Consider the following 25,000-nt stretch of genomic DNA (forward strand, 5'->3'; position numbering starts at 1 on the left):
AGGAGGAAGAGGAGGAGCAGGAGGAGGAGGAAGAGGAGGAGCAGGAGGAGGAGGAAGAGGAGGAGCAGGAGGAAGAGGAAGAGGAAGAGGAAGAGGAGCAGGAGCAGGAGCAGCAGGAGGAGCAGGAAGAGGAAGAGGAAGAGGAGGAGCAGCAGGAGGAGCAGCAGGAGGAGCAGGAAGAGGAAGAGGAAGAGGAGGAGCAGCAGGAGGAGCAGCAGGAGGAGCAGCAGGAGGAGCAGGAAGAGGAGCAGGAGGAGCAGGAGGAGGAGCAGCAGGAGGAGCAGGAGGAGGAGGAGGAAGAGGAGCAGGAGGAGGAAGAGGAAGAGGAGCAGGAAGAGGAAGAGGAAGAGGAGCAGGAGCAGGAGCAGCAGCAGGAGGAGCAGCAGGAGCAGCAGCAGGAGGAGGAGGAGGAGGAGGAGCAGGAGGAGCGCCCCCACCTTGAGCACGATCTTCTTCATCTCCTCGTCGGGGGACTGGAACTCCCTGATGAGGATGAGCATGACCTCCCGGGTGTAGTAGTTGGCGTACTCTGCGTCCATGAGGGGGATGAGGTAGCCGATGGCCTTCAGGAAGGCCGCCAGACCCTGCAGGAGAAGACCGGGTCACAACACGCCCCCCACGCCGGGGTAAAGCGGGGGGGGGGGGGGGCTCCAGACCTTTCCCCGGTGCTGCCGGATTCCCTTCCACAGCGGCTTCAGCACCGAGTCGAAGGACTCGATGCCGTACGGCGTGGCGGCCTCGGCCAGGGCGGCGATGGCCAGGGCGCTGATGGTCCGCACCTTCTGCTGCTCGTCCACCAGACCTGCGGCGCCACGCAGAGCAAGGCGTCAGTACTGCGGGGGGCCGGCCGGGACACTCGCCCAACACCAGGTCCACGTGAGACAATCAGACACAGACGGCAAGACGTGACCGCAAGTCACCCCGTCCTCGTCCACAAGCCGTCAGCAAGACGGAACCCACACCGGGTGGACCCCCTACCCCCCCACCCGTCCTACCCCCCCACCCCCCCACACACAGTGCTGAGGAACCGATGAGGACTACCCTTGCTCGTGGCGGTATGGCGACAGAGGCTAGGTTGTAAGGCTGCAAAGAGAAACGTGTGTTGAACCCCGTGAGGAGGTGAAGGGTGGAGGCGTCCCGAACCCCACCCGCCCTACCGTGCTCGATGATCTCCACCAGGCTGCGGAGGTGTGGCAGGATGGCGCAGCCCATGAGGATGGCGATCTGCTGCACGATCTTGATGCCGGTGTGGCGGGCCTGCCACGACTTCTTGCTCTTGCACACGGCCTTGAGGAACGGCAGCAGCGAGGGGATGCCGAGCGCCGACGCCACCACGGCGAAGGCCCGCGCCGTGGTGTTCCTCACGTACTCGTCCATGTTGTCGATGTCGGGGCGCATGGTGGAGATCATGGTGGCCAGCCCGGCGGCCTGGGGGGGGAGGGGGGGGGGGTTATGAGCGAGTCACGGGAACATGGGTTGTGCTAAGAGCAGTTTGAGGAAATGTGGAAATTGTGCAAAGAAAAACTTGAGATTGTGACAAAAATCATTTCTGCGCTCAGGTTCTAGGTGGAGCGGCTCTGGAACCACAGCAGGTTCTAGGTGGAGCGGCTCTGGAACCACAGCAGGTTCTAGGTGGAGCGGCTCTGGAACCACAGCAGGTTCTAGGTGGAGCGGCTCTGGAACCACTGCAGGTTCTAGGTGGCGCCGCTCTGGAACCACAGCAGGTTCTAGGTGGCGCCGCTCTGGAACCACTGCAGGTTCTAGGTGGAGCGGCTCTGGAACCACTGCAGGTTCTAGGTGGCTCGGCTCTGGAACCACAGCAGGTTCTAGGTGGAGCGGCTCTGGAACCACTGCAGGTTCTAGGTGGCGCGGCTCTGGAACCACAGCAGGTTCTAGGTGGCGCGGCTCTGGAACCACAGCAGGTTCTAGGTGGCTCGGCTCTGGAACCACAGCAGGTTCTAGGTGGAGCGGCTCTGGAACCACAGCAGGTTCTAGGTGGAGCGGCTCTGGAACCACAGCAGGTTCTAGGTGGCACTGTGGCCGACGGGTGCAGGGTGAGAACGGACCGGCGTGGCGGCCGGAGCGCTAGCTCTCGTGTCGGCGTTGATCTAGCGAACGTCTAGCCCCGGCGTGACCACGGGACGGTCGGCCAGGCGAGAAAGGTTCGCACGGCGGCGGCGGCGGTACGGCGGTACGGCGGCGGTATGGCGGATGGACTCACCTTGGCCAGGTTGGAGATGATCTCCCTGCCCTCCACTCGGGCGTAGTAGTCCTCATCGATCAGCAGAGGTTCTATCACCACCAGGATCTGGACACACTCACTGTTACTCTCTCTCTCTCTCTCTTTACCTCTACCTCTCTCTCTCTCTACCTCTCTCTCTCTCTCTCTCTTTACCTCTACCTCTCTCTCTCTCTCTCTCTCTCTCTCTTTACCTCTACCTCTCTCTCTCTCTCTCTCTCTACCTCTCTCTCTCTTTACCTCTACCTCTCTCTCTCTCTACCTCTCTCTCTCTCTCTCTCTTTACCTCTACCTCTCTCTCTCTCTTTACCTCTACCTCTCTCTCTCTCTCTCTACCTCTCTCTCTCTTTACCTCTACCTCTCTCTCTCTCTACCTCTCTCTCTCTACCTCTACCTCTCTCTACCTCCCTCTCTGTCTTTCTCTACCTCTCTCTCTCTGTCTCTCTCTCTCTACCTCTAGCTCTCTCTCTCTACCTCTAGCTCTCTCTCTCTACCTCTCTCTCTCTACCTCTACCTCTCTACCTCTACCTCTCTCTACCTCCCTCTCTACCTCCCTCTCTGTCTTTCTCTACCTCTCTCTCTCTCTCTCTAGCTCTACACCTCTAGCTCTCTCTCTCTCTCTAGCTCTCTCTCTCTCTAGCTCTCTCTCTCTCTCACACACCGTCACTCTCTCTCTCTCTCACACACCCCGTCACTCTCTCTCTCTCTCACACACCCCGTCACTCTCTCTCTCTCTCTCTCACACTCCGTCTCTCTCACACTCCGTCACTCTCTCTCTCTCACTCTCACACTCCGTCACTCTCTCTCTCTCTCTCTCTCTCACACACTCTCTCTCTCTCACCCCCCCCCCCCCCCCAGACTGACCTTGTGCACGTAGGGCCGCACCAGGTCGTCCAGCTTGTAGAGGATGCGGTCTATGACCTTGACCAGCAGGTGGCGCTCCTGGTCCTCCAGGGTGGGGGACATGAGCAGGGGCAGGATCTGGTTGAAGAGGGGCCCGGCCCCAAACTCCCGGGCTTTATCTGTGATCTGACGCAGGGCGGCCTGGGGGGGGGGGGACACACTGCTGAGTCCTCCGGTCCTACTCACACTGGGTGCCCCCCTGCAGGGCGGGGCCACACACAGGAAGTGATGTCACACTCACCTTCCTCATGGGCGGAGTTCCGTTCTTGATCTTCAGCAGCAGCTTCATGATCTTCCTCTCTTTCTGCTCCTCAGGACTCAGGGTGGACTCGTCTACCTCCACCTGGGGGGGGGGGGGGGGGGGAGTGTGAGAGAGAGAGAGAGAGACAGAGACAGAGAGAGAGAGAGAGAGACGGAGTGTGAGAGAGAGAAAGAGACGGAGTGTGAGAGAGAGAGAGAGACAGAGTGTGAGAGAGAGAGAGAGACAGAGAGAGATAGAGAGACAGAGTGTGTGTGAGAGACGGAGTGTGAGAGAGAGAGAGAGAGTGACGGAGTGTGAGAGAGACGGAGTGTGAGAGAGAGAGAGAGAGAGAGAGGTAGAGGTAGACAGAGAGAGAGAGAGAGGTAGAGACAGACAGAGAGATAGAGAGAGAGAGATGGAGAGATACAGATAGAAGTAGAGAGAGAGGTAGAGACAGGCAGACAGACAGAGAGAGAGAGAGAGATAGAGAGAGAGAGATGGAGAGATACAGATAGAAGTAGAGAGCGAGAGGTAGAGAGAGGTAGAGACAGACAGAGAGAGAGAGAGATGGAGAGATACAGATAGAAGTAGAGGGAGAGAGGTAGAGACAGACAGAGAGAGAGAGATAGAGAGAGAGAGAGAGGTAGAGATAGACAGAGAGAGAGAGAGATAGAGAGATACAGATAGAAGTAGAGAGAGAGAGAGGTAGAGCGAGCCTCACCAGCAGCTTGTCGAAGTACTGGATGTCGTCAGGCTTGAGGAAGGGGAGGTTCCCTGACGGCTGGTCGTTCATCTGCTTGGTGGTTCTGTCCTCCACCTGCATGTGGAACCCCGTCATGCCCCCGATGGGGGTGGGCGTGGCCGACAGCTTCCTGGCCGGCGTGCGGATTGGAACGTACCCCGCTGGAGGAGGCAGCACCTGTAGAGACACGTCTCCATGACGACCTGCTGGAGCTCACCTCGCCTCACCTCACCTCCACCTTTACCCCACCCCCCCCCCCCCGCCCCCCGGTCCCCCCCTGACCTTGTAGCCCTCGGGGAACATGGCGTCCAGCTCGTCGTCGGTCAGGGGGCGGTTCCTCTCGTCGATCTCTCGCTCCCAGCGCCAGGCCTGCAGCTGCTCCGGGGTCATGCTCATCAGGTGACCTGCAGGGGGCGGCAGAGAGACGGCAGGACGTCAGAGGGACGGACGGAGGGAGTCCGCGCGGACGGGAAGGGGAGCGCCCGGGCACCTGGGGTGGGCGTCGCCATGTTCATGGCGGGGGTCCCGATGGGCGTCTTCCCGGGGGTGAGCAGCGGCGTGGAGGACCCCATCTGACTGGCGGGCGTCTCGTCCCAGCGAGACTTCCTCTTGCTGGCGCCGGGCGTGGGCGTCTCCCCCACCGACTCGTCCCCGCGGTCCGTGCGGGGCGTCTCCGCCCAGCCGCTGCCGTGGCCGGGCGTCTCCCTCTCCGTCTTGGGAGTCTCGTCCCAGCGGTTCTTGCGAACGCTTCCCGTGGCGCCGCCGTGGCCGGGCGTGGCTTGGCCGGGCGTGTCCCTGCCGGGGGGTGGCGGCCCCGGCGGGCGTGTGGCTAGGCGTGGGGTCCCACATGCGGCTGCTGGGCGTGGCTCCGGGCGTCTCGCTGCCTTTGGGCCGTCCGGGCGTCTCGTCCCACCGGCTGTTGGAGGGCGTGTGGGCGGGCGTGTGTCCGGGCGTCTGAAACACACACACACACACAGTGAGAGGGCGGAGCCTCCAGGGCAGGGGGGCGCTGGGCGTGGAGGGGGGGGGGGCTCACCTCCCGGAGGCGTCGGCCTGGTCCCAGCTGGACAGTTTTTTGGGCGTGGCGTTGGAGGGCGTCTGGTCGGCCGTCTGGTCCCAGCGCCGTTTCCGTTTGGCCGCTGCCGCCGCCGCCGCCGCCGCCTGAGACGCCGCCGAGCCGTTCACCGCCTTCAACTCCCCCGATTTAGCTTTGTCTGCCAGCTGCTGACGGATCTCCCTCTGAGGACACAACCAGGACATCATGAGGGACCACATGGACAGGGGGAGGACATGGACAGAGGGAGGACATGAACAGAGAGAGGACATGAAGAGAGGGAGGACATGAACAGGGGGAGGACATGAACAGGGGGAGGACATGGACAGGGGGACCACATGGACAGAGAGAGGACATGAACAGAGGGAGGACATGGACAGGGGGACCACATGGACAGAGAGAGGACATGAACAGGGGGACCAGAATAGGGGGACGAGAAGCGGTGTGGGTCCTGGCCTGGACAGACGTCTCACCTCCTCCTTGGACAGGTTCTGCTCCAACATGACGTCGACGTAGGACCTGACCTGCAGCTTGGGGTCCGGAGTTTTGCCCCCTGTGCGAGAGAGCAGCCACAAGAAGGGGGGGGTGATGAGGGGGGGCCGGGGTCAGAGGTCATCACAGACAGCTACACTTACATGTTCCTGCTCTGAGTGGTCAGTGTGGCTGAGTGTGTGTGTGTGTGTGTGTGTGTGTGTGTGGCGTGCTGTGAGGGACAGGCTGCTGCTCTCTGTGTGGGTGGAGAGTGGAGGTGGAGGTGGAGGTGGAGGTGGAGCTTCACTGAGCTCCTGCTGCTCCCAGGATACGTACACGTTCAGGCAGAGGGTCCTGCTGCAGTCGCCCTCAACCGGCAGAGAGCCTAGAAAATCGCTGTGTGCCATTAGTAACACTTTGGAAAAGGTTGGACGTCACACACAACAAATACCACCTGTGTTGACCTCAGGAGACACATGTGGACATCACAGGAGACATATGTGGACACTTCCTCTAGTCTAGGGACACATGGGCGGTTCTCAGAGTGTGGGCGGAGCCAGGAGCCTCCACCCTCGTCTTCCTGAGACTGAGGGACCAGAACCTTCCTGCTCCCGGTACAGCTCGTCTTCGTCCCCCAGGGCCGTCCACACACTAACCCTAGTCCCCGTCCACACCCTAACCCTAGTCCCCGTCCACAGCCTAACCCCTGTCCACACCCTAACCCTAGTCCATACCCAAACACTAACCCCCGTCCTAACCCTATCCCTCGTCCACACCCTAGCCCTATCCCTGTCCTAACCTAACCCTATCCCTCGTCCACACCCTAGCCCTATCCCTCGTCCACACCCTAGCCCTATCCCTGTCCTAACCTAACCCTATCCCTCGTCCACACCCTAACCCTATCCCTCGTCCACACCCTAGCCCTATCCCTGTCCTAACCTAACCCTATCCCTCGTCCACACCCTAGCCCTATCCCTCGTCCACACCCTAGCCCTATCCCTGTCCTAACCTAACCCTCGTCCACACCCTAACCCTATCCCTCGTCCACACCCTAGCCCTATCCCTGTCCTAACCTAACCCTATCCCTTGTCCACACCCTAAGCCTATCCCTGTCCTAACCCTATCCCTCGTCCACACCCTAAGCCTATCCCCCGTCCTAACCGTATCCCTCGTCCACACCCTAACCCTATCCCCAGTCCACACCCTAACCCTATCCCTGTCCTAACCTAACCCTATCCCTTGTCCACACCCTAAGCCTATCCCTGTCCTAACCCTATCCCTCGTCCACACCCTAAGCCTATCCCCCGTCCTAACCGTATCCCTCGTCCACACCCTAACCCTATCCCCAGTCCACACCCTAACCCTATCCCTGTCCTAACCTAACCCTATCCCTCGTCCACACCCTAACCCTATCCCTGTCCTAACCTAACCCTATCCCTCATCCACACCCTAACCCTATCCCTCGTCCACACCCTAACCCTATCCCTCGTCCACACCCTAGCCCTATCCCTGTCCTAACCTAACCCCATCCCTCGTCCACACCCTAAGCCTATCCCCCGTCCACACCCTAACTCTATCCTTCATCCACACCCTAACCCTCGTCCCCGTCCACACCCTATCCCCCGTCCACACCGACCCTATCCCCCGTTCTAACCGTATCCCCGTCCACACCACCCTAGCCCCCGTCCACACCACACCACCCTAACCCCGTCCACACCACACCACCCTAACACCCGTCCACACCACCCTAACCCCCGTCCACACCACCCTAACCCCCGTTCAAGTCACAACATTGCGTTTGTCCCATAAAACTCTTATTTTGACACAGGAAGTGATGGTGCTGTCGGTTGGTCTTTAGCTCCGGCTACACCTTTCAAATTAAAACACCTTGTTTCAGAAAGCCCTCACGTTTCCATGGCAACATTCTAAATGTCTGTTTCATCAGAAACACTGAAGACTATGTAGTAAGTACGTTAGGCCACTAGTTGGTGCTGCTGCTTGGAGCTCGTTGTTCTCTGCCGTAAAAACAAACGAGAACACTGGGAGAACTGTGACTGTCAAAATAAAAGCACCAAGTCCAGGAGAACACGGAATGAGGAGTCATGACACCACGGAGGAAACTGTGTTCCAATTGTTTCTACTGCATGTGCAGAACTACCAGTCACTACCAACGAGGTGATCTGGACCAGGACTGAGAACTGGAACTGGAACTGGACCTGGACCAGGGCTGAGAACTGGACCTGGACCTGGACCTGGACCAGGACTGAGAACTGGACCAGGACTGTCCACACAAAGACAAATTCAGATTTCAGAAAGTTTCATTGCATTTCCCCTTGAAGTGATGTGGTGTGAACGGAACAGGGCCTGGCTCTGTACCAAACATCCCCGGGGGGGGGGGACGACTCTGTACCAAACATCCCCGGGGGGGGGAATCTGTACCAAACATCCCCGGGGGGGGGGGACTCTGAACCAAACATCCCCGGGGGGGACGACTCTGTACCAAACGTCCCCGGGGGAGGACGACGCTATCAAACGTCCCCGGGGGGGGGACAACTCTTTACCAAACGTCCCCGGGGGGGGGGACAACTCTTTACCAAACGTCCCCGGGGGGGGGGACAACTCTTTACCAAACGTCCCCGGGGGGCGGCACCACACTCTGAGAACCACAGCGGCCTACGTGACGTCGGCTCTGAATTTGGAAGCGTAGAGAAGCCAAATGTAAGGAGCAGAAAGAGGAGTGGGGGGCGGGGCTCCTGGAGGGGGTGTAGTCGGAGCCTCTGATCCCCCTCACAGCCCCAGTGGACCCTGACCAAACTGAACCACCTAACAGTACAGGACTGGCAAAGCAGTACTGCTGGAGGAGAGAAATTAGAACAGTTAGTAAGAGCCTGAGGACAAGAGGACAACATTCTGCTGACTCAACAGTACCACATGACCAGGGCCCGGCCCAGCTGACTGAAACCCCCCGAGACCAGGAGCCGCACCGCAGGAACCGGGACCACACCACTACTGGACCGCAGGAACCGGGACCACACCACTACTGGACCACGGGAACCGGGACCACACTACTACTGGACCACAGGAACCGGGACCACACCACTACTGGACCACAGGAACCGGGACCACACCACTACTGGACCGCGGGAACCGGGAGCACACTACTACTGGACCACGGGAACCGGGACCACACCACTACTGGACCACGGGAACCGGGACCACACCACTACTGGACCACGGGAACCGGGACCACACCACTACTGGACCGCGGGAACCGGGACCACACCACTACTGGACCGCGGGAACCGGGACCACACCACTACTGGACCACGGGAACCGGGACCACACCACTACTGGACCACAGGAACCGGGACCACACCACTACTGGACCACAGGAACCGGGACCACACCACTACTGGACCGCAGGAACCGGGACCACACCACTACTGGACCGCAGGAACCGGGACCACACCACTACTGGACCGCAGGAACCGGGACCACACCACTACTGGACCACAGGAACCGGGACCACACCACTACTGGACCACAGGAACCGGGACCACACCACTACTGGACCGCAGGAACCGGGACCACACCACTACTGGACCGCAGGAACCGGGACCACACCACTACTGGACCGCAGGAACCGGGACCACACCACTACTGGACCGCAGGAACCGGGACCACACCACTACTGGACCGCAGGAACCGGGACCACACTACTACTGGACCACGGGAACCGGGACCACACCACTACTGGACCACGGGAACCGGGACCACACCACTACTGGACCACGGGAACCGGTACCACACCACTACTGGACCGCAGGAACCGGGACCACACTACTACTGGACCACGGGAACCGGGACCACACCACTACTGGACCACGGGAACCGGGACCAGACCACAAGAAGTAGACCCACACTACAGTACCAGAACTGCACCGGGGGAAATGGAGGAGGTTGTATGCCCACATGAGGAAGTGTCCTTGAGCAAGTGTGTGTGAGTGTGAGTGGCGGTCAGGTGGCGCAAAATGGCCGCCGGCCTTTACGGATGGAATGAATAAGAAAAGTTCTATATGAAAGCAAAGCCTCATTGTTATTAAAGGAAGTGCAGGAACACGAGGAACCGTCTAAGATCCAGACAACAACTGACTCTCCTGTTGACTCCAGGACAAGAACGTTACCGGACTACAAGGTCACACAATAACTAACTCAGTACCGCCACTGGTTGACTGACCCAGTACCGCCACTGGTTGACTGACCCAGTACCACCACTGGTTGACTGACCTAGTACCACCACTGGTTGACTGACTCAGTACCACCACTGGTTGACTGACCCAGTACCACCACTGGTTGACTGACTCAGTACCACCACTGGTTGACTGACTCAGTACCGCCACTGGTTGACTGACCCAGTACCACCACTGGTTGACTGACCCAGTACCACCACTGGTTGACTGACCCAGTACCACCACTGGTTGACTGACCCAGTACCACCACTGGTTGACTGACTCAGTACCACCACTGGTTGACTGACTCAGTACCGCCACTGGTTGACTGACCCAGTACCACCACTGGTTGACTGACCCAGTACCACCACTGGTTGACTGACTCAGTACCACCACTGGTTGACTGACCTAGTACCACCACCGGTTGACTGACCCAGTACCACCACTGGTTGACTGACTCAGTACCACCACTGGTTGACTGACCTAGTACCACCACCGGTTGACTGACCCAGTACCACCACTGGTTGACTGACCCAGTACCACCACTGGTTGACTGACCTAGTACCACCACTGGTTGACTGACTCAGTACCACCACTGGTTGACTGACTCAGTACCACCACTGGTTGACTGACTCAGTACCACCACTGGTTGACTGACCTAGTACCACCACTGGTTGACTGAAGGCCAAGTTAGCGGATGATCCAGTTAGCGCCTAATAACCAGCAGGAGAGAGAGGGAGTTTAAAGAGAAGCTGCTTCAGCAGGAGAACCGTCCTGAGACGTTCCTGTCGTCTGTGCTGTAGCTCCGCCTCTCCGCCCCTTCACCCTCCTACCTGCAGCGACAGGCCCCGCCCCCCGGCCACACCGCGGTGGAGCTCCAGCAGGTTCCTGTAGCGCGGCTCCTGGTTCTCCAAACGTGCTGGAGATGTTTCTGTCCTGACTGTCGCCCACCTGAGCTAAGCTTGGCTCAGTCACAGGACATGGTTAACCCTCCGACTCAACCACACCGCCAGGGCCAGGGCCCGGGGCCGGGGCCGGGGCCAGGCCCAGGCCCAGGCCCAGGGCCTGGCTCCAGAGTGGACGGCCTGAGAGGAGGTGGCGGCGGCCGGCCGTCTCCAGCTCCTGTGTCGGAGCAGCTAGCACTAGCCGCTTAGCTCCAGTGAACACGGCGGCTGCTGGACTGGGAGCAGTCCAACGGGGGGTGTGACGGTCGAAGGGTTAAACAGCAGTAACCACGGAGTGAGACTCCAGGGGGCGGTCATGAGGGACGCACGGAGCCGTGGACAACACAACACGGCGGACACGTAACGAGGACAGACAGGAGCCACATTTACCGTCTGCAAACGGGTCGAGGCGTTCAGGCGAGATGATCATCTGGCGCCGCCGGGCTTTGTACTCGTCCTCGCGCTCGGCGATCTTCTGAGGACGGTGCTCCGCGAACGGGTCGTACTGCAGGGGGACGAGACAACATGGACGTCAGTGGGACCAAACGGAGACGCGTTGTCATGAAAAGCCGGATGGCGCTACGTCCGTTAGCATGCTAAGCTGACTAACTGTGGAACGGAACTCCTGGCTCAGGAAGTCCAGTCCACAGTTTGACGGCAGCAGAGGGACAGACATGGACGGGTTCCAGCAGAGGGACAGACATGGACGGGTTCCAGCAGAGGGACAGACATGGACGGGTTCCAGCAGAGAGACAGACATGGACGGGTTCCAGCAGAGGGACAGACATGGACGGGTTCCAGCAGAGGGACAGACATGGACGGGTTCCAGCAGAGGGACAGACATGGACGGGTTCCAGCAGAGGGACAGATGAAGCTTCAAGGATCAGAAAGTTCTGATCCGCGAATTATGTTCATATCGGAACAGTACCAGGCCCACCAGAAGGTCCAGTACCAGGACCGTCCAGCAGGACCACCAGACGGTCCAGTACCAGGACCCCTGTGGACCTGGACCCCGCCCAGGGGGCGTGGCCACACTCACCTGCTCATCAGACTGTGGGATGGCGTTGAGAATGGCCACTGGAGCGTGGTACCCTGGTTTCTTCTGGCCCAGCAGGCTGGTCTGTGCGTCTTCTTCATCGTCCTGGGGGGGGGGGGGGGGGGGGACAGAGACCAGGGGTCAGGGCTGCCGGCTCGGCCGAAGATGACGGCGGGGCCGCGGGGCCACACTCACCTCCTCCTGTTCGTTAGCAGCGATGGAGGTGACGTAGCCGGTGAAGCGGCTGTCGCTGCCGCCGTAGATCTCCTGGTCGTAGAAGCCGGTGGAGTCCAGACCCACACCCTGGTCCCCCTCCTCCAGCAGGGACGCCTTCATCCCCTGGATCTCCAGGATCTGGGCCTCGATGTCTGCAGGGGACACACACCACTTACTCTCTGATCTGGATTACAGGAGGAAGGTGCTCTCTAATCTGGATTAGAGGAGGAAGATGCTCTATAATCTGATGTTAGAGGAGGAAGGTGCTCTATAATCTGGATTAGAGGAGGAAGATGCTCTATAGTCTGGATTAGAGGAGGAAGATGCTCTATAATCTGATGTTAGAGGAGGCAGATGCTCTATAATCTGATGTTAGAGGAGGAAGATGCTCTATAGTCTGGATTAGAGGAGGAAGATGCTCTATAATCTGGATTAGAGGAGGAAGATGCTCTATAATCTGGATTAGAGGAGGAAGATGCTCTATAATCTGATGTTAGAGGAGGAAGATGCTCTATAATCTGGATTAGAGGAGGAAGATGCTCTATAATCTGGTGTTAGGGGAGGAAGATGCTCTATAATCTGGTGTTGGAGGAGGAAGATGCTCTATAATCTGATGTTAGAGGAGGAAGATGCTCTATAATCTGGATTAGAGGAGGAAGATGCTCTATAATGTGGATTAGAGGAGGAAGATGCTCTATAATCTGGACGTAAAAGGAAGAGGGACCGACAGCAGTTCGGAATTGATTTTATCTCCGGAATATCGCCATTTCTCTCGTTTGACTCAGATTATTTCCAAAATATCACCATTTCGTCGTGCAATAACTCAAACCAATGAACTGGGATTGTTTGAAGTGGCTCCTGCGTGTTATTGTCCGGAGCTAATGCTAACGGTGTTAGCATTAGCCAGTAACAACAGCAACGAATCCGCCACAGTTGAACTGCAGGTGCGATAAGAACTCGAGACCACAGGTCAATCTCAGCAGATTAACGTGCTTGTACACGGGCCGCCTCACTGCAATCAGTCAACAATAAGCGAATAGCCGCGCGACGTAGAAACGAGCTAACGGGCTAAAGCTAACAGCAGCGCCATGATGTCCGCGGCGGGCCCGCGGATCACCTCGTTCTTACCGGGAACAGAGGCCCTGTGGCGGCCTGCCCCGCACCGTCACATGAGCCTCCGCACACCGGGAACACACTCTCACACACGCCGCTCCGAATGCACGCACTCGGGGACTTTTTATAAGAATTTACCTTCGTGCGTTTTGGCGATCTTCGCCATTTTGACGATGCGTTGGTCGAGACTTAGCCGGAAATGACGTCACGTGTATTTCTGCCTTATGTTTATAAGCCCTTTCAAACTAAAAGTCCGAGCCTTTTAATTTGGTGTCTGTGGATTTACGCGAATGTCGAACTTTGATGGAAACAAAAAATAACAGTCACACACACACACACGTATAGAAATTAAATATATTTTTATGTTCTTCATATATTTGTGCATTTCACGTGTGTATGCATATCTCTAACTTTACACGTACACGCAAACGTTAACAAACGTTAACAAACGTTAATAAACAAGGTTTACGTGTACGTGAGTTTTGAGCCTCCAGCTTGTGTGTGTGTGTGTGTGTGTGTGTGTGTGTGTGGGTGTGTGTGTGTCTGTGTGTGTGTGTGGGTGTGTGTGTGTCTGTGTGTGTGTGTGTGTGTGTGTGTGTGTGTGTGTGTGTGTGTGTGTGTGTGTGTGTGTGTGTGGGTGTGTGTGTGTCTGTGTGTGTGTGTGTGTGTGTGTGGGTGTGTGTGTGTGTGAGAGTGTTAACTTGTGTGAACTGGCTCTTCCCGGAATCCCTGCCAGCATCTCGCCAGAGATGTCAGTGGGGAAATCCCAGATGGCGGTGTTGCGGGCGCCGCCATACTTATTTACAGGTCGTTTGAAATCGTGTGAAGCGTGACCAGAAATGACGCAAAATGACGCTCAGAAAGTGACGTTCACATAAGCGACATACAGGAAGAGACGCAGTCACCTTATTCCGGAAGTCTGCGTGGGCGGCGCCATGCGCGTAATCACACTTCCGGTTTAGCTCCGCGCTACTTGCTTTGCGATACCAGTCTGTTGAATTGTTTCCAATGTAAAGCTAATTTAAAGCTAATTTAAAGCTAATTTAAAGCTAATTTAAAGCTATCAGAGATGGCCGGCGTTAACTGCGCAGTGCGTGGTCGTCATAACAGCTGGAGACAAATGGTAAATGGTAAATGGTCTAGATTTATATAGCGCCTTCTAACCACACTGAGGTAGTCCCAAAGCGCTTTACATATCAGTCATTCACCCATTCACGCTCACATTCACACACCAATGGGACAGAGCTGCCATGCAAGGCGCTAGTCCACCACTGGCCGACCTCTCACTCCGAAGACGACCACTCTACCACCTGAGCCACGGTCGCCCTCAAAGGAAGCGAACTCTGTCGCAGCTTTGTTTTGAGCATCAGAAGAAGAGGTCTGAGTGTTGTGGTCCTGTGTTTACCTTGCACCGCCTCCCTACCAAGGACGAGGATCGGCGAGCTTGGCTGAAGGCACTGACTTTAAAGAATCCGCCGAAGTTTCCTTTTGTCTGCTCTTTTCACTTTGTGGATGGTAAACCTCCACCTGATCTGGCAACACAGTGTTCAGGTCCCCGGACTGTAGAGACCAGAGTTCTCACCCTCTGCTCCGCGGCTCTCGGGTGTTTCCTCCACATCCTCAGCTGAGTCGTGGGAAATTATCACATTTCACATTTATTTCTAAAAAAACCTTTGTTCTCAGTGTGTTGCAGAGTAATCCTGTATAAATACTCTTCACCACTAGAGGGCAGTGTGTAGCAGACTAATCAAGTATAAATACTCTTCACCACTAGAGGGCAGTGTGTTGCAGAGTAATCCTGTATAAATACTCTTCACCACTAGAGGGCAGTGTGTAGCAGACTAATCAAGTATAAATACTCTTCACCACTAGAGGACAGTGTGTTGCAGAGTAATCCTGTATAAATACTCTTCACCACTAGAGGGCAGTGTGTTGCAGAGTAATCAAGTATAAATACTCTTCACCACTAGAGGGCAGTGTGTTGCAGAGTAATCCTGTATAAATACTCTTCACCACTAGAGGGCAGTGTGTTGCAGAGTAATCCTGTATAAATACTCTTCACCACTAGAGGGCAGCACAGAACTTTGCCGGTGAAATGTAAAGTGACAGACGTCAGTGTGGTTCATCTCCACCTCCTGCTACCATCTTGTATCAAAGTACTGTGTCAGTGACAGTGATGGAGAAGTTTTTGAAAACCAGGATCTCAGCTCTTCATCCATCAGGTCCAGGTTTCACACTGAGGGAGGCACTATTAAAAAAAGTCCTGGTTTCTGGATTTACTGGATTCCTGTTGATAAAACTTTGAAGAGAAAGACTTTATATTGTTAATAGAGGCTACAGAGGTTAAACTTTAACATGTTCAGGTGGAGGTGTGACTCCAGAGTTTTACAAAGACAAAAGTGTGTCTCGGCTCAGAAAGGTAGAAACACTGGTAGAGACGACTCTCCGCTCTGACCACTGAAGCTGTTCACTGGTTCACTGGGAAGGTTTTGGTTTTGTGGCTGATCAGCTGACAAAAGATGACAGAAATTCCTTTCAGACGGACGCTGGTGATCAGATCTTTATGTCACTGAGGACGACCTTGCTGGAAGATTTCATGTGTCACAGTCACAAGTCAGCAAGATTACATGGCTGTGGTCCGACATCATGGAGGAGAAGTAGGCCAGTGTAGGCTTTGTTTATTTGTTTATTTGTTTATTTGTACACTAAAATTCCTCCCGAGCTCCTCAGTGAATGTGTGGTCTCTTCCCATGTCGTCCTCTCCATGTTTCTGTGACACACAGTGGAAGACAAGTCATTAGCAGAGGCAGAAAAACAAAGTTTTACAAATGGAAATACAATACAACAGACTATTGGTGCAACAGAAAGTATGATAAGTGATAAAGTAGCTGTACTTTAGTTTTTACATTCATGCTTTACTGTTCTCAGTTTTAGAATAGACTAGACTAAATTATCATCATCAAATGTCTGGGCCTAAGGTAATGGTAGTGAGCATTTATTCAAATCTAACCCTAACCCTGCTACTTCATTGGCCTTTTTGTATTAATCTGCTATTTCATATTGATTTTGTTGTGTCTGCTAATAGCAAATAGCTTTATGGTTATTTCTGTTCCTGCAGCAGCTAAATGTTTCCGACATGGACGTGCTGCATATCTTTACAAAGCATGTTGTGGGTAGTTTTTAGTCGCTGGGTTTGTTTAATAGATGCCTTAATTTCCTAAGCAAGACGCGGCTTAAGAATCGCGAAACCGGCTGGAAGCTAACTAGTTAGCAACATTAGCCTGTCGTCTTGTAAACACTGCCAACTCCGCGCTGCGGCACGATAATGACAGCATGTAGCACTATAATGACAGCATGTAGCACGATAATGACAGCATGTAGCACTATAATGACAGCATGTAGCACTATAATGACAGCATGTAGCACGATAATGACAGCATGTAGCACTATAATGACAGCATGTAGCACGATAATGACAGCATGTAGCACTATAATGACAGCATGTAGCACTATAATGACAGCATGTAGCACTATAATGACAGCATGTAGCACGATAATGACAGCATGTAGCACTATAATGACAGCATGTAGCACGATAATGACAGCATGTAGCACGATAATGACAGCATGTAGCACTATAATGACAGCATGTAGCACTATAATGACAGCATGTAGCACTATAATGACAGCATGTAGCACTATAATGACAGCATGTAGCACGATAATGACAGCATGTAGCACTATAATGACAGCATGTAGCACTATAATGACAGCATGTAGCACGATAATGACAGCATGTAGCACGATGATGACAGCATGTAGCACTATAATGACAGCATGTAGCACTATAATGACAGCATGTAGCACGATAATGACAGCATGTAGCACGATAATGACAGCATGTAGCACTATAATGACAGCATGTAGCACTATAATGACAGCATGTAGCACTATAATGACAGCATGTAGCACTATAATGACAGCATGTAGCACGATAATGACAGCATGTAGCACGATGATGACAGCATGTAGCACGATAATGACAGCATGTAGCACGATGATGACAGCATGTAGCACTATAATGACAGCATGTAGCACGATGATGACAGCATGTAGCACGATAATGACAGCATGTAGCACGATGATGACAGCATGTAGCACTATAATGACAGCATGTAGCACGATAATGACAGCATGTAGCACGATGATGACAGCATGTAGCACTATAATGACAGCATGTAGCACGATGATGACAGCATGTAGCACGATAATGACAGCATGTAGCACGATAATGACAGCATGTAGCACGATAATGACAGCATGTAGCACGATAATGACAGCATGTAGCACGATAATGACAGCATGTAGCACGATAATGACAGCATGTAGCACTATAATGACAGCATGTAGCACGATAATGACAGCATGTAGCACGATAATGACAGCATGTAGCACGATAATGACAGCATGTAGCACGATGATGACAGCATGTAGCACGATAATGACAGCATGTAGCACGATAATGACAGCATGTAGCACTGGACACACACTGATTTAGACTGTAGTCTGTAGTAAAGTCACCTCTATATGGAACATTGTGTTTCCACACTGATCGTTGCTCTTTGCAACGCTGACGGCTTCTCCGGAATGCCGCCGTTTCAGTTCCAAACAAGCACGAACAGCAGGGGGTCATCAGGGGGGCGGGGTAGATAGGAGGGGGGGGGGGTGACTCTTTAAGAGAACAGAACGTTCTTCTTCTTCTTCTTCTTCTTCTTCTTCTTCACACATTCTGACTTTTCTCCTCTGGACTTTCTTTGTTAAAAACACAATAGCTTCTTTTCAATGGTCATAGTTTTCACCTGGACCTGGACCTGGACCTGGACCTGGACCTGGACCTGGACCAGGACCTGGACCAGACTCCCGTCACTCCAAAGTCCAGTACCAATTTATTCCCCCTGAAGTTTCACGTTGCTTCTTTCTGCAGCTGGAGACTCTGAAATGTTTAATAGAATATTATTACATGTTATTAATGTTTAATGGAATATTATTACATGCTATTAATGTTTAATGGAATATTATTACATGTTATTAATGTTTAATAGAATATTAGATGTTATTAGACAAACCACTTGGGAACCTCTAGGACCCGGACCCTGAAGCAGGACCTGGACCCTGAACCGGAAGCAGGAAGTGAACGTCTTAGCTTCGACCAGCTAACTTCCGGTTGCTGAAGCCAGAGCGGCTCGTTATTCTTCAGCCTAAAAGGGACAGAAACAGTGAGTTAAGTGTTTTTACACCATCGAGACCGTTCAGTTATAAACAAACAACCTCTGGACGGAACCGCGTGACGGTTTCTGGACGCGACGTCAGCCGTTGCCCCGATTAGCGCGTTAGCATGTTAGCATGCTAGCACAGAGAGCCAAAGATCGTTTATCAGTCAGAATCAGAGACGAAACGGACGAAGACAAGAGGTCTGACTGCGTCCGGACGTCTGGGTCTCTGGGGGGGCGGGGGGGGGGGGGTGTAGAGGGGCTGGGGGTAGGGGTAGTCTGGGGGGGTGTAGAAGTGGTCTGGGGGGGTGTAGAAGTGGTCTGAGGGGGGTAGAGGTGGTCTGGGGGTGTAGAGGTGGTCTGGGGGGGGGTAGAGGTGGTCTGGGGGGGGGGGGTAGAGGTGGTCTGGGGGGGTAGAGGTGGTCTGGGGCGGGTTGTAGAGGTGGTCTGGGGGGGTAGAGGTAGTTTGGGGGGGTGTAGAAGTGGTCTGGGGGTATAGAGGAGCAGGGGGGTAGGGGTGGTCTGAGGGGGTTGTAGAGGTGGTCTGGGGGGGTAGAGGTAGTTTGGGGGGGTGTAGACGTGGTCTGGGGGGGTAGAGGTAGTCTGGGGGGGTAGAGGTGGTCTGGGGGGGTAAGGGGTGTCTGTTGGAGTTTACTGTTGCGCCTGGCCCTCCGGGGGGGGGGGGGGTCATCCAGGTGGAGACCCCCCCTGAGCTCCGGTCTGCTTCCAGGCCCAGGATGGACGTGAGCCTGGCGGTGACGCTGCTGCGCGGCCAGATGGGGGCGGTGGTGGAGGCGGCGGTGAGCGTCGCCGTGGAGACGGTGCTGGCCGAGATGCTGAAGGTGGTGGGGGGGAAGTTCGAGGAGCTGAAGGCGGAGCTGGCGCTGGCGCGGCGCGGCGCGGCGGCGCTGCAGCGGGACAAGGCGCTGAAGGAGAAAGAGAACGACAACGTCCGGGCAAGGCTGCGCTACACCGAGCTCAAGCTCAAGTACTACCGGCAAGGCGTGGAGGAGGAGCTGCAGCAGAGGGCCGCCGCCGCCTTCAGGGGTCCCCCGGGTGAGGACGCCATTCTGTCTGCTACTGCTAGTGCAGCAATGTAATGACTCACCTTGGCCTGCAGTGTAGTGACTCACCTTGGCCTGCAATGTAATGACTCGCCTTGGCCTGCAGTGTAATGACTCACGTTAGCCTGAAGTGTAATGACTCATATTGTCCTGCAGTGTAATGACTCGCCTTGTCCTGCAGTGTAATGGTTCACGTTGGCCTGCAGTGTAATGACTCGCCTTGGCCTGCAGTGTAATGACTCGCCTTGGCCTGCAGTGTAATGACTCACGTTAGCCTGAAGTGTAATGACTCATATTGTCCTGCAGTGTAATGACTCGCCTTGTCCTGCAGTGTAATGGCTCACGTTGGCCTGCAGTGTAATGACTCGCCTTGGCCTGCAGTGTAATGACTCGCCTTGGCCTGCAGTGTAATGACTCATATTGTCCTGCAGTGTAATGACTCGCCTTGTCCTGCAGTGTAATGACTCATATTGTCCTGCAGTGTAATGACTCGCCTTGTCCTGCAGTGTAATGACTCGCCTTGGCCTGCAGTGTAATGACTCACGTTGGCCTGCAGGGCGAGACGCGGCTCACAGGAAAGACGTGGACCAGCAGGACCAGCAAGACCAGCTGAACTGGACCGAGGCTCTGCTGCCGGACGCCACCACAGACCAGCGGGGGAGGGGCGGCGAGGCCACGCCTCCTCCGCCTTCAGACCGCCATGAGGCCGGCGGCTCCACGCTGCCCCCTACAGCCCCGCAGGGGGACACACACCTTCAGGTGAAGCTGGAGGAGGAGGAGGAGGAGCTGGTCAGTATCAAGGAGGAGCCAGAGGGGGAGGGGGAGGAGCCAGAGGAGGAGGGGGAGCAGCCAGAGGAGGAGGTGATCACCAGCCTGCTCCTGGACTCACAGTTTCCTGGGTCTGAGGTGAGAGTCTGGTCTGAACCAGGACTGGTCCTGGTCCTGGTCCTGGTCCTAGCCCTGGTCCTGGTCCTGGTCCTGGTCCTAGTCCAGGTCCAGGTCCTGGTCCAGGTCCTAGTAAATTGTTGCTTCTCTTCAGACTCGCAGGTCAATCAGCCATTGGACCAAACTGACCAATCAGACGAGCCGACCGGCCTTCAGCTCAGCCAATCACAACTCCTGTGAGTACAGTACTGAGTACAGTACTGAGTACAGTACTGAGTACTTCCTCCTGTCAGTACAGTACTCAGTACCTCGTCCTGTGCTCTCAGACCCCCAGCGGCCCACCCCCCCGCCCCCCTCAGTAGCCCCGCCCCCCGGGCGGCCCTGGACCAATGAGCTGCGTCTGTACGAGGAGTTCAAGCTGAGGAGGAAGGAGCTGAGGAGGAGGAACCTGAACCGGAGGAAGGAGCTGGAGAACCAGCTGCCCCAGCCCCTGCTGGCAGACCTGGTGAGACAGGGACACCTGGGGGACAGGGGGGACAGGGACACCTGGGGACACAGTGACACCTGCAGACACAGGACCACCTGGGGGGACAGGGACACCTGGGTGGACAGGGTATCCTGGGGAGACAGGGACCACCTGGGGGCAGGGACACCTGGGGACACAGGGACACCTGGGGGGACAGGGACACCTGGGTGGACAGGGTATCCTGGGGAGACAGGGACCACCTGGGGGCAGGGACACCTGGGGGACACCTGGGGACACAGGGACACCTGGGGACACAGACTCGGGGTGAAACAGGAAGTGGTAACAACAGAAATGTTTGTGTTGAAGATTCGTGAGCGACGGGAGAAGACGAGGCTGCGCGTCGCCCGCTGGAGGGCCAAGAGGAAGCTGCAGGTCAGTCAGAGGTCACAGGTCAGAGGTCACAGGTTAGGGTCAGAGGTCACGTCCACAGGTTCAGTACTAAAACTAAAACCAGCACCAACTAGTGGCCCAACATGAAAACCACATTGTTTTTGTTTCTACCGTTTCCATGGAAACGGAGAAAGTTTTGAAAGCATTACCATGTGACGGTGAGACTCTTGTTGTTGCCATGGAAACGTGGAGGTGTGGCTCCTCAGCTGCTCTGTCCTCCTCAGGCTCAAGGTGGCGCTGCAGCTTTCACTCACTCTGGGTTTCCTGACCAGCAGCTCTGTGGTGAGTCTCTGCCACGCCCCCTGGAGGCCCCGCCCCCTGGAGGCCACGCCCCCTGATCCCTCAAACTGGACCCGGTCTGAACTGGTCTAACAGGACTAGGATTTAGACCTGGGACTAGGATTAGACTTTTGACTGGGATTAGACCTGGGACTAGAGTTAGACCTGGGACTGGGGTTAGACCTGGGACTAGAATTAGACCTGGGACTGGGATTAGACCTGGGACTAGAATTAGACCTGGGACTGGGGTTAGACCTGGGACTAGAATCAGACCTGGGACTGGGATTAGACCTGGGACTAGAGTTAGACCTGGGACTGGGGTTAGACCTGGGACTAGAATTAGACCTGGGACTGGGATTAGACCTGGGACTGGGCTTAGACCTGGGACTAGAATTAGACCTGGGACTGGGGTTAGACCTGGGACTAGAATTAGACCTGGGACTGGGATTAGACCTGGGACTAGAATTAGACCTGGGACTGGGGTTAGACCTGGGACTAGAATCAGACCTGGGACTAGAGTTAGACCTGGGACTGGGGTTAGACCTGGGACTAGAATTAGACCTGGGACTGGGATTAGACCTGGGACTGGGGTTAGACCTGGGACTAGAATTAGACCTGGGACTGGGATTAGACCTGGGACTGGGCTTAGACCTGGGACTAGAATTAGACCTGGGACTGGGGTTAGACCTGGGACTAGAATTAGACCTGGGACTGGGATTAGACCTGGGACTGGGATTAGACCTGGGACTAGGATTAGACCTGGGATTAGGATTAGAACTTGGACTGGGATTAGACCTGAGACTAGAATTAGACCTGGGACTGGGATTAGACCTGGGACTAGGATTAGACCTGGGACTGGGATTAGACCTGGGACTAGGATTAGACCTGGGACTGGGATTAGACCTGGGATTAGGATTAGAACTTGGACTGGGATTAGACCTGAGACTAGGATTAGACCTGGGACTAGGATTAGACCTGGGATTACTTTGTCTCAGATTATTCATCCTCTTCTTCCTGTGTTGTCTTGCAGGAGTGTCCAGCTCAGTGGCGCCCCCTACACACCTCTTCCTCAACAGTATGAACAGCAGTGTGGCGTCCATCCTCCACTTCCTCCCACCCTCCTCCACCTCCTGCTCCTCCTCCACCTCCTGCTCCTCCTCCACCTCCTGCCCCTCCTCCACCTCCTGCCCCACCAACTCCTCCTCCACCTCCTGCCCCTCCTCCACTTCCTACCCCACCAACTCCTCCACCTCCTGCCCTTCCTACACCTCCTGCCTCACCTCCTCCTCCTCCTCCACCTCCTCCCTGCAGGCTTTCAGCATGGCTCCACCTGAACACAGCATCACTTCCTGCTTCTTGCCGAGCAGCCAATCACAGCAGAGCAGCGCTCACAGTCAGTTTACAGAATAAAAGCAGCTTCAGTTTGTCTTGAGTTGAAGAAAAGTTCTTTCATTGAGTTGAATTCAATTAAATGTTTTATCTCAGTAAGTAAATGTCTTGTGCTTTTCTACTTGCTGCTACAAAAATGTCCCGAAGGACAAGAATAAAACTGACCTGAGACTTCCTGTAGGGACCTGAGACTTCCTGTAGGAGACCTGAGACTTCCTGTAGGGACCTGAGACTTCCTGTAGGAGACCTGAGACTTCCTGTAGGGACCTGAGACTTCCTGTAGGAGACTTGAGACTTCCTGTAGGGACCTGAGACTTCCTGTAGGAGACCTGAGACTTCCTGTAGGGACCTGAGACTTCCTGTAGGAGACCTGAGACTTCCTGTAGGGACCTGAGACTTCCTGTAGGAGACTTGAGACTTCCTGTAGGGACCTGAGACTTCCTGTAGGAGACCTGAGACTTCCTGTAGGGACCTGAGACTTCCTGTAGGAGACCTGAGACTTCCTGTAGGGACCTGAGACTTCCTGTAGGAGACCTGAGACTTCCTGTAGGGACCTGAGACTTCCTGTAGGGACCTGAGACTTCCTGTAGGAGACCTGAGACTTCTTGTGAGAGACCTGAGACTTCCTGTAGGGACCTGAGACTTCCTGTAGGGACCTGAGACTTCCTGTAGGAGACCTGAGACTTCTTGTGAGAGACCTGAGACTTCCTGTGGGTTCCTCAGAGACAGTTCCAGATCAGGACCTGCTCTGGTCTCCCAGAAGGACGAGGTGTTTGGAGTCTCGATGTCACGGACAGAAGAACCAGACGACCAGAAACCCTCCAACAATTTATTTCACGAAGACCAAGTTTGAAGACGTTGATTAAAATATTTCCTCAAGGACCAAACGGAGATTTAAGCAGAAAGAAGAAACAGGACGACAGTTGGCTGGAAGAACTGTGACGTCTGAACGGGTCCGGGACCGCGGGGTCAGCCGTTGACGATCTTCTGGGAGATGGCGCCGGGCGGACGGCGGTCCGGGACCGCGGGGTCCGCCGTTGACGATCTTCTGGGAGATGGCGCCGGGCGGACGGCGGTCCGGGACCGCGGGGTCCGCCGTTGACGATCTTCTGGGAGATGGCGCCGGGCGGACGGCGGTCCGGGACCGCGGGGTCAGCCGTTGACGATCTTCTGGGAGATGGCGCCGGGCGGACGGCGGTCCGGGACCGCGGGGTCCGCCGTTGACGATCTTCTGGGAGATGGCGCCGGGCGGACGGCGGTCCGGGACCGCGGGGTCAGCCGTTGACGATCTTCTGGGAGATGGCGCCGGGCGGACGGCGGTCCGGGACCGCGGGGTCCGCCGGTGACGATCTTCTGGGAGATGGCGCCGGGCGGACGGCGGTCCGGGACCGCGGGGTCCGCCGTTGACGATCTTCTGGGAGATGGCGCCGGGCGGACGGCGGTCCGGGACCGCGGGGTCAGCCGTTGACGATCTTCTGGGAGATGGCGCCGGGCGGACGGCGGTCCGGGACCGCGGGGTCCGCCGTTGACGATCTTCTGGGAGATGGCGCCGGGCGGACGGCGGTCCGGGACCGCGGGGTCCGCCGGTGACGATCTTCTGGGAGATGGCGCCGGGCGGACGGCGGTCCGGGACCGCGGGGTCCGCCGTTGACGATCTTCTGGGAGATGGCGCCGGGCGGACGGCGGTCCGGGACCGCGGGGTCCGCCGGTGACGATCTTCTGGGAGATGGCGCCGGGCGGACGGCGGTCCGGGACCGCGGGGTCAGCCGTTGACGATCTTCTGGGAGATGGCGCCGGGCGGACGGCGGTCCGGGACCGCGGGGTCAGCCGTTGACGATCTTCTGGGAGATGGCGCCGGGCGGACGGCGGTCCGGGACCGCGGGGTCAGCCGTTGACGATCTTCTGGGAGATGGCGCCGGGCGGACGGCGGTCCGGGACCGCGGGGTCAGCCGTTGACGATCTTCTGGGAGATGGCGCCGGGCGGACGGCGGTCCGGGACCGCGGGGTCA

General features: G+C 55.9%; 4 protein-coding genes across 6 annotated transcripts in view; 1 reads left to right on the forward strand and 3 right to left on the reverse strand.

The window, feature by feature from the left end:
• Window positions 1–437: 437 nt before the first annotated feature.
• On the reverse strand, window positions 438–6,427 carry LOC308148368 (splicing factor 3B subunit 1-like; the record flags this gene model as incomplete). The annotated part of the gene is given in 12 exon segments (XM_080521830.1): window positions 438–584; window positions 657–802; window positions 1,158–1,428; window positions 2,222–2,308; window positions 3,104–3,283; window positions 3,384–3,485; window positions 4,105–4,302; window positions 4,408–4,529; window positions 4,616–4,920; window positions 4,922–5,116; window positions 5,162–5,364; window positions 5,653–6,427. Coding segments are annotated over 12 exon segments (1,986 nt in total), but the record flags the coding sequence as incomplete, so codon positions are not given.
• A 4,111-nt stretch (window positions 6,428–10,538) lies between these two features.
• On the reverse strand, window positions 10,539–13,386 carry LOC308148371 (splicing factor 3B subunit 1-like). The gene is made up of 4 exons (XM_080521835.1): window positions 13,327–13,386; window positions 12,055–12,227; window positions 11,863–11,964; window positions 10,539–11,328 (listed from the first exon to the last, which is right to left on the reverse strand). Exons 1-4 carry the CDS (start codon window positions 13,352–13,354, stop codon window positions 11,098–11,100), a joined length of 534 nt encoding a protein of 177 aa, XP_080377961.1. The 5' UTR covers window positions 13,355–13,386; the 3' UTR covers window positions 10,539–11,097.
• A 4,509-nt stretch (window positions 13,387–17,895) lies between these two features.
• On the forward strand, window positions 17,896–23,081 carry LOC308148370 (uncharacterized protein). 3 transcript variants are annotated; one of them, XM_080521832.1, is made up of 8 exons: window positions 17,897–18,659; window positions 19,189–19,514; window positions 20,079–20,428; window positions 20,562–20,643; window positions 20,734–20,912; window positions 21,240–21,305; window positions 21,548–21,605; window positions 22,633–23,081. In XM_080521832.1, exons 1-8 carry the CDS (start codon window positions 18,592–18,594, stop codon window positions 23,010–23,012), a joined length of 1,509 nt encoding a protein of 502 aa, XP_080377958.1. In that variant the 5' UTR covers window positions 17,897–18,591; the 3' UTR covers window positions 23,013–23,081. The 3 variants fall into 3 exon arrangements, with proteins under 3 accessions (XP_080377960.1, XP_080377958.1, XP_080377959.1); XM_080521833.1 differs by having other exon boundaries at window positions 17,899–18,464; XM_080521834.1 differs by lacking the exon at window positions 21,548–21,605 and having other exon boundaries at window positions 17,896–18,659; window positions 22,633–22,831.
• A 1,916-nt stretch (window positions 23,082–24,997) lies between these two features.
• Window positions 24,998–25,000, reverse strand: part of fer1l6 (fer-1 like family member 6) — a 28,260-nt gene continuing 28,257 nt past the window's right edge. The window contains 1 exon segment of the mRNA XM_080521838.1: window positions 24,998–25,000. This exon segment is cut by the window's right edge and continues 300 nt beyond it. The gene's annotated coding sequence lies outside the window, so the exon portion shown is untranslated.

Source organism: Blennius ocellaris (assembly GCF_963422515.1).
Source record: "Blennius ocellaris genome assembly, contig: SCAFFOLD_147, whole genome shotgun sequence".
Lineage (NCBI taxonomy): Eukaryota > Metazoa > Chordata > Actinopteri > Blenniiformes > Blenniidae > Blennius > Blennius ocellaris.

Excerpts from the sequence above, each read along its gene's own strand:
- LOC308148370 (XM_080521832.1), top strand. The coding sequence starts at position 18,592 with ATGCTAGCACAGAGAGCCAAAGATCGTTTATCAGTCAGAATCAGAGAC. Across the intron at positions 20,913-21,239 it reads AGCCCCTGCTGGCAGACCTG|ATTCGTGAGCGACGGGAGAA; the intron begins GTGAGACAGGGA and ends TTTGTGTTGAAG. Across the intron at positions 21,606-22,632 it reads TCCTGACCAGCAGCTCTGTG|GAGTGTCCAGCTCAGTGGCG; the intron begins GTGAGTCTCTGC and ends GTTGTCTTGCAG.
- LOC308148371 (XM_080521835.1), bottom strand. The coding sequence starts at position 13,354 with ATGGCGAAGATCGCCAAAACGCACGAAG. Across the intron at positions 12,228-13,326 it reads GATCGCCAAAACGCACGAAG|ACATCGAGGCCCAGATCCTG; the intron begins GTAAATTCTTAT and ends TGTCCCCTGCAG. Across the intron at positions 11,329-11,862 it reads TCCCACAGTCTGATGAGCAG|TACGACCCGTTCGCGGAGCA; the intron begins GTGAGTGTGGCC and ends GTCCCCCTGCAG.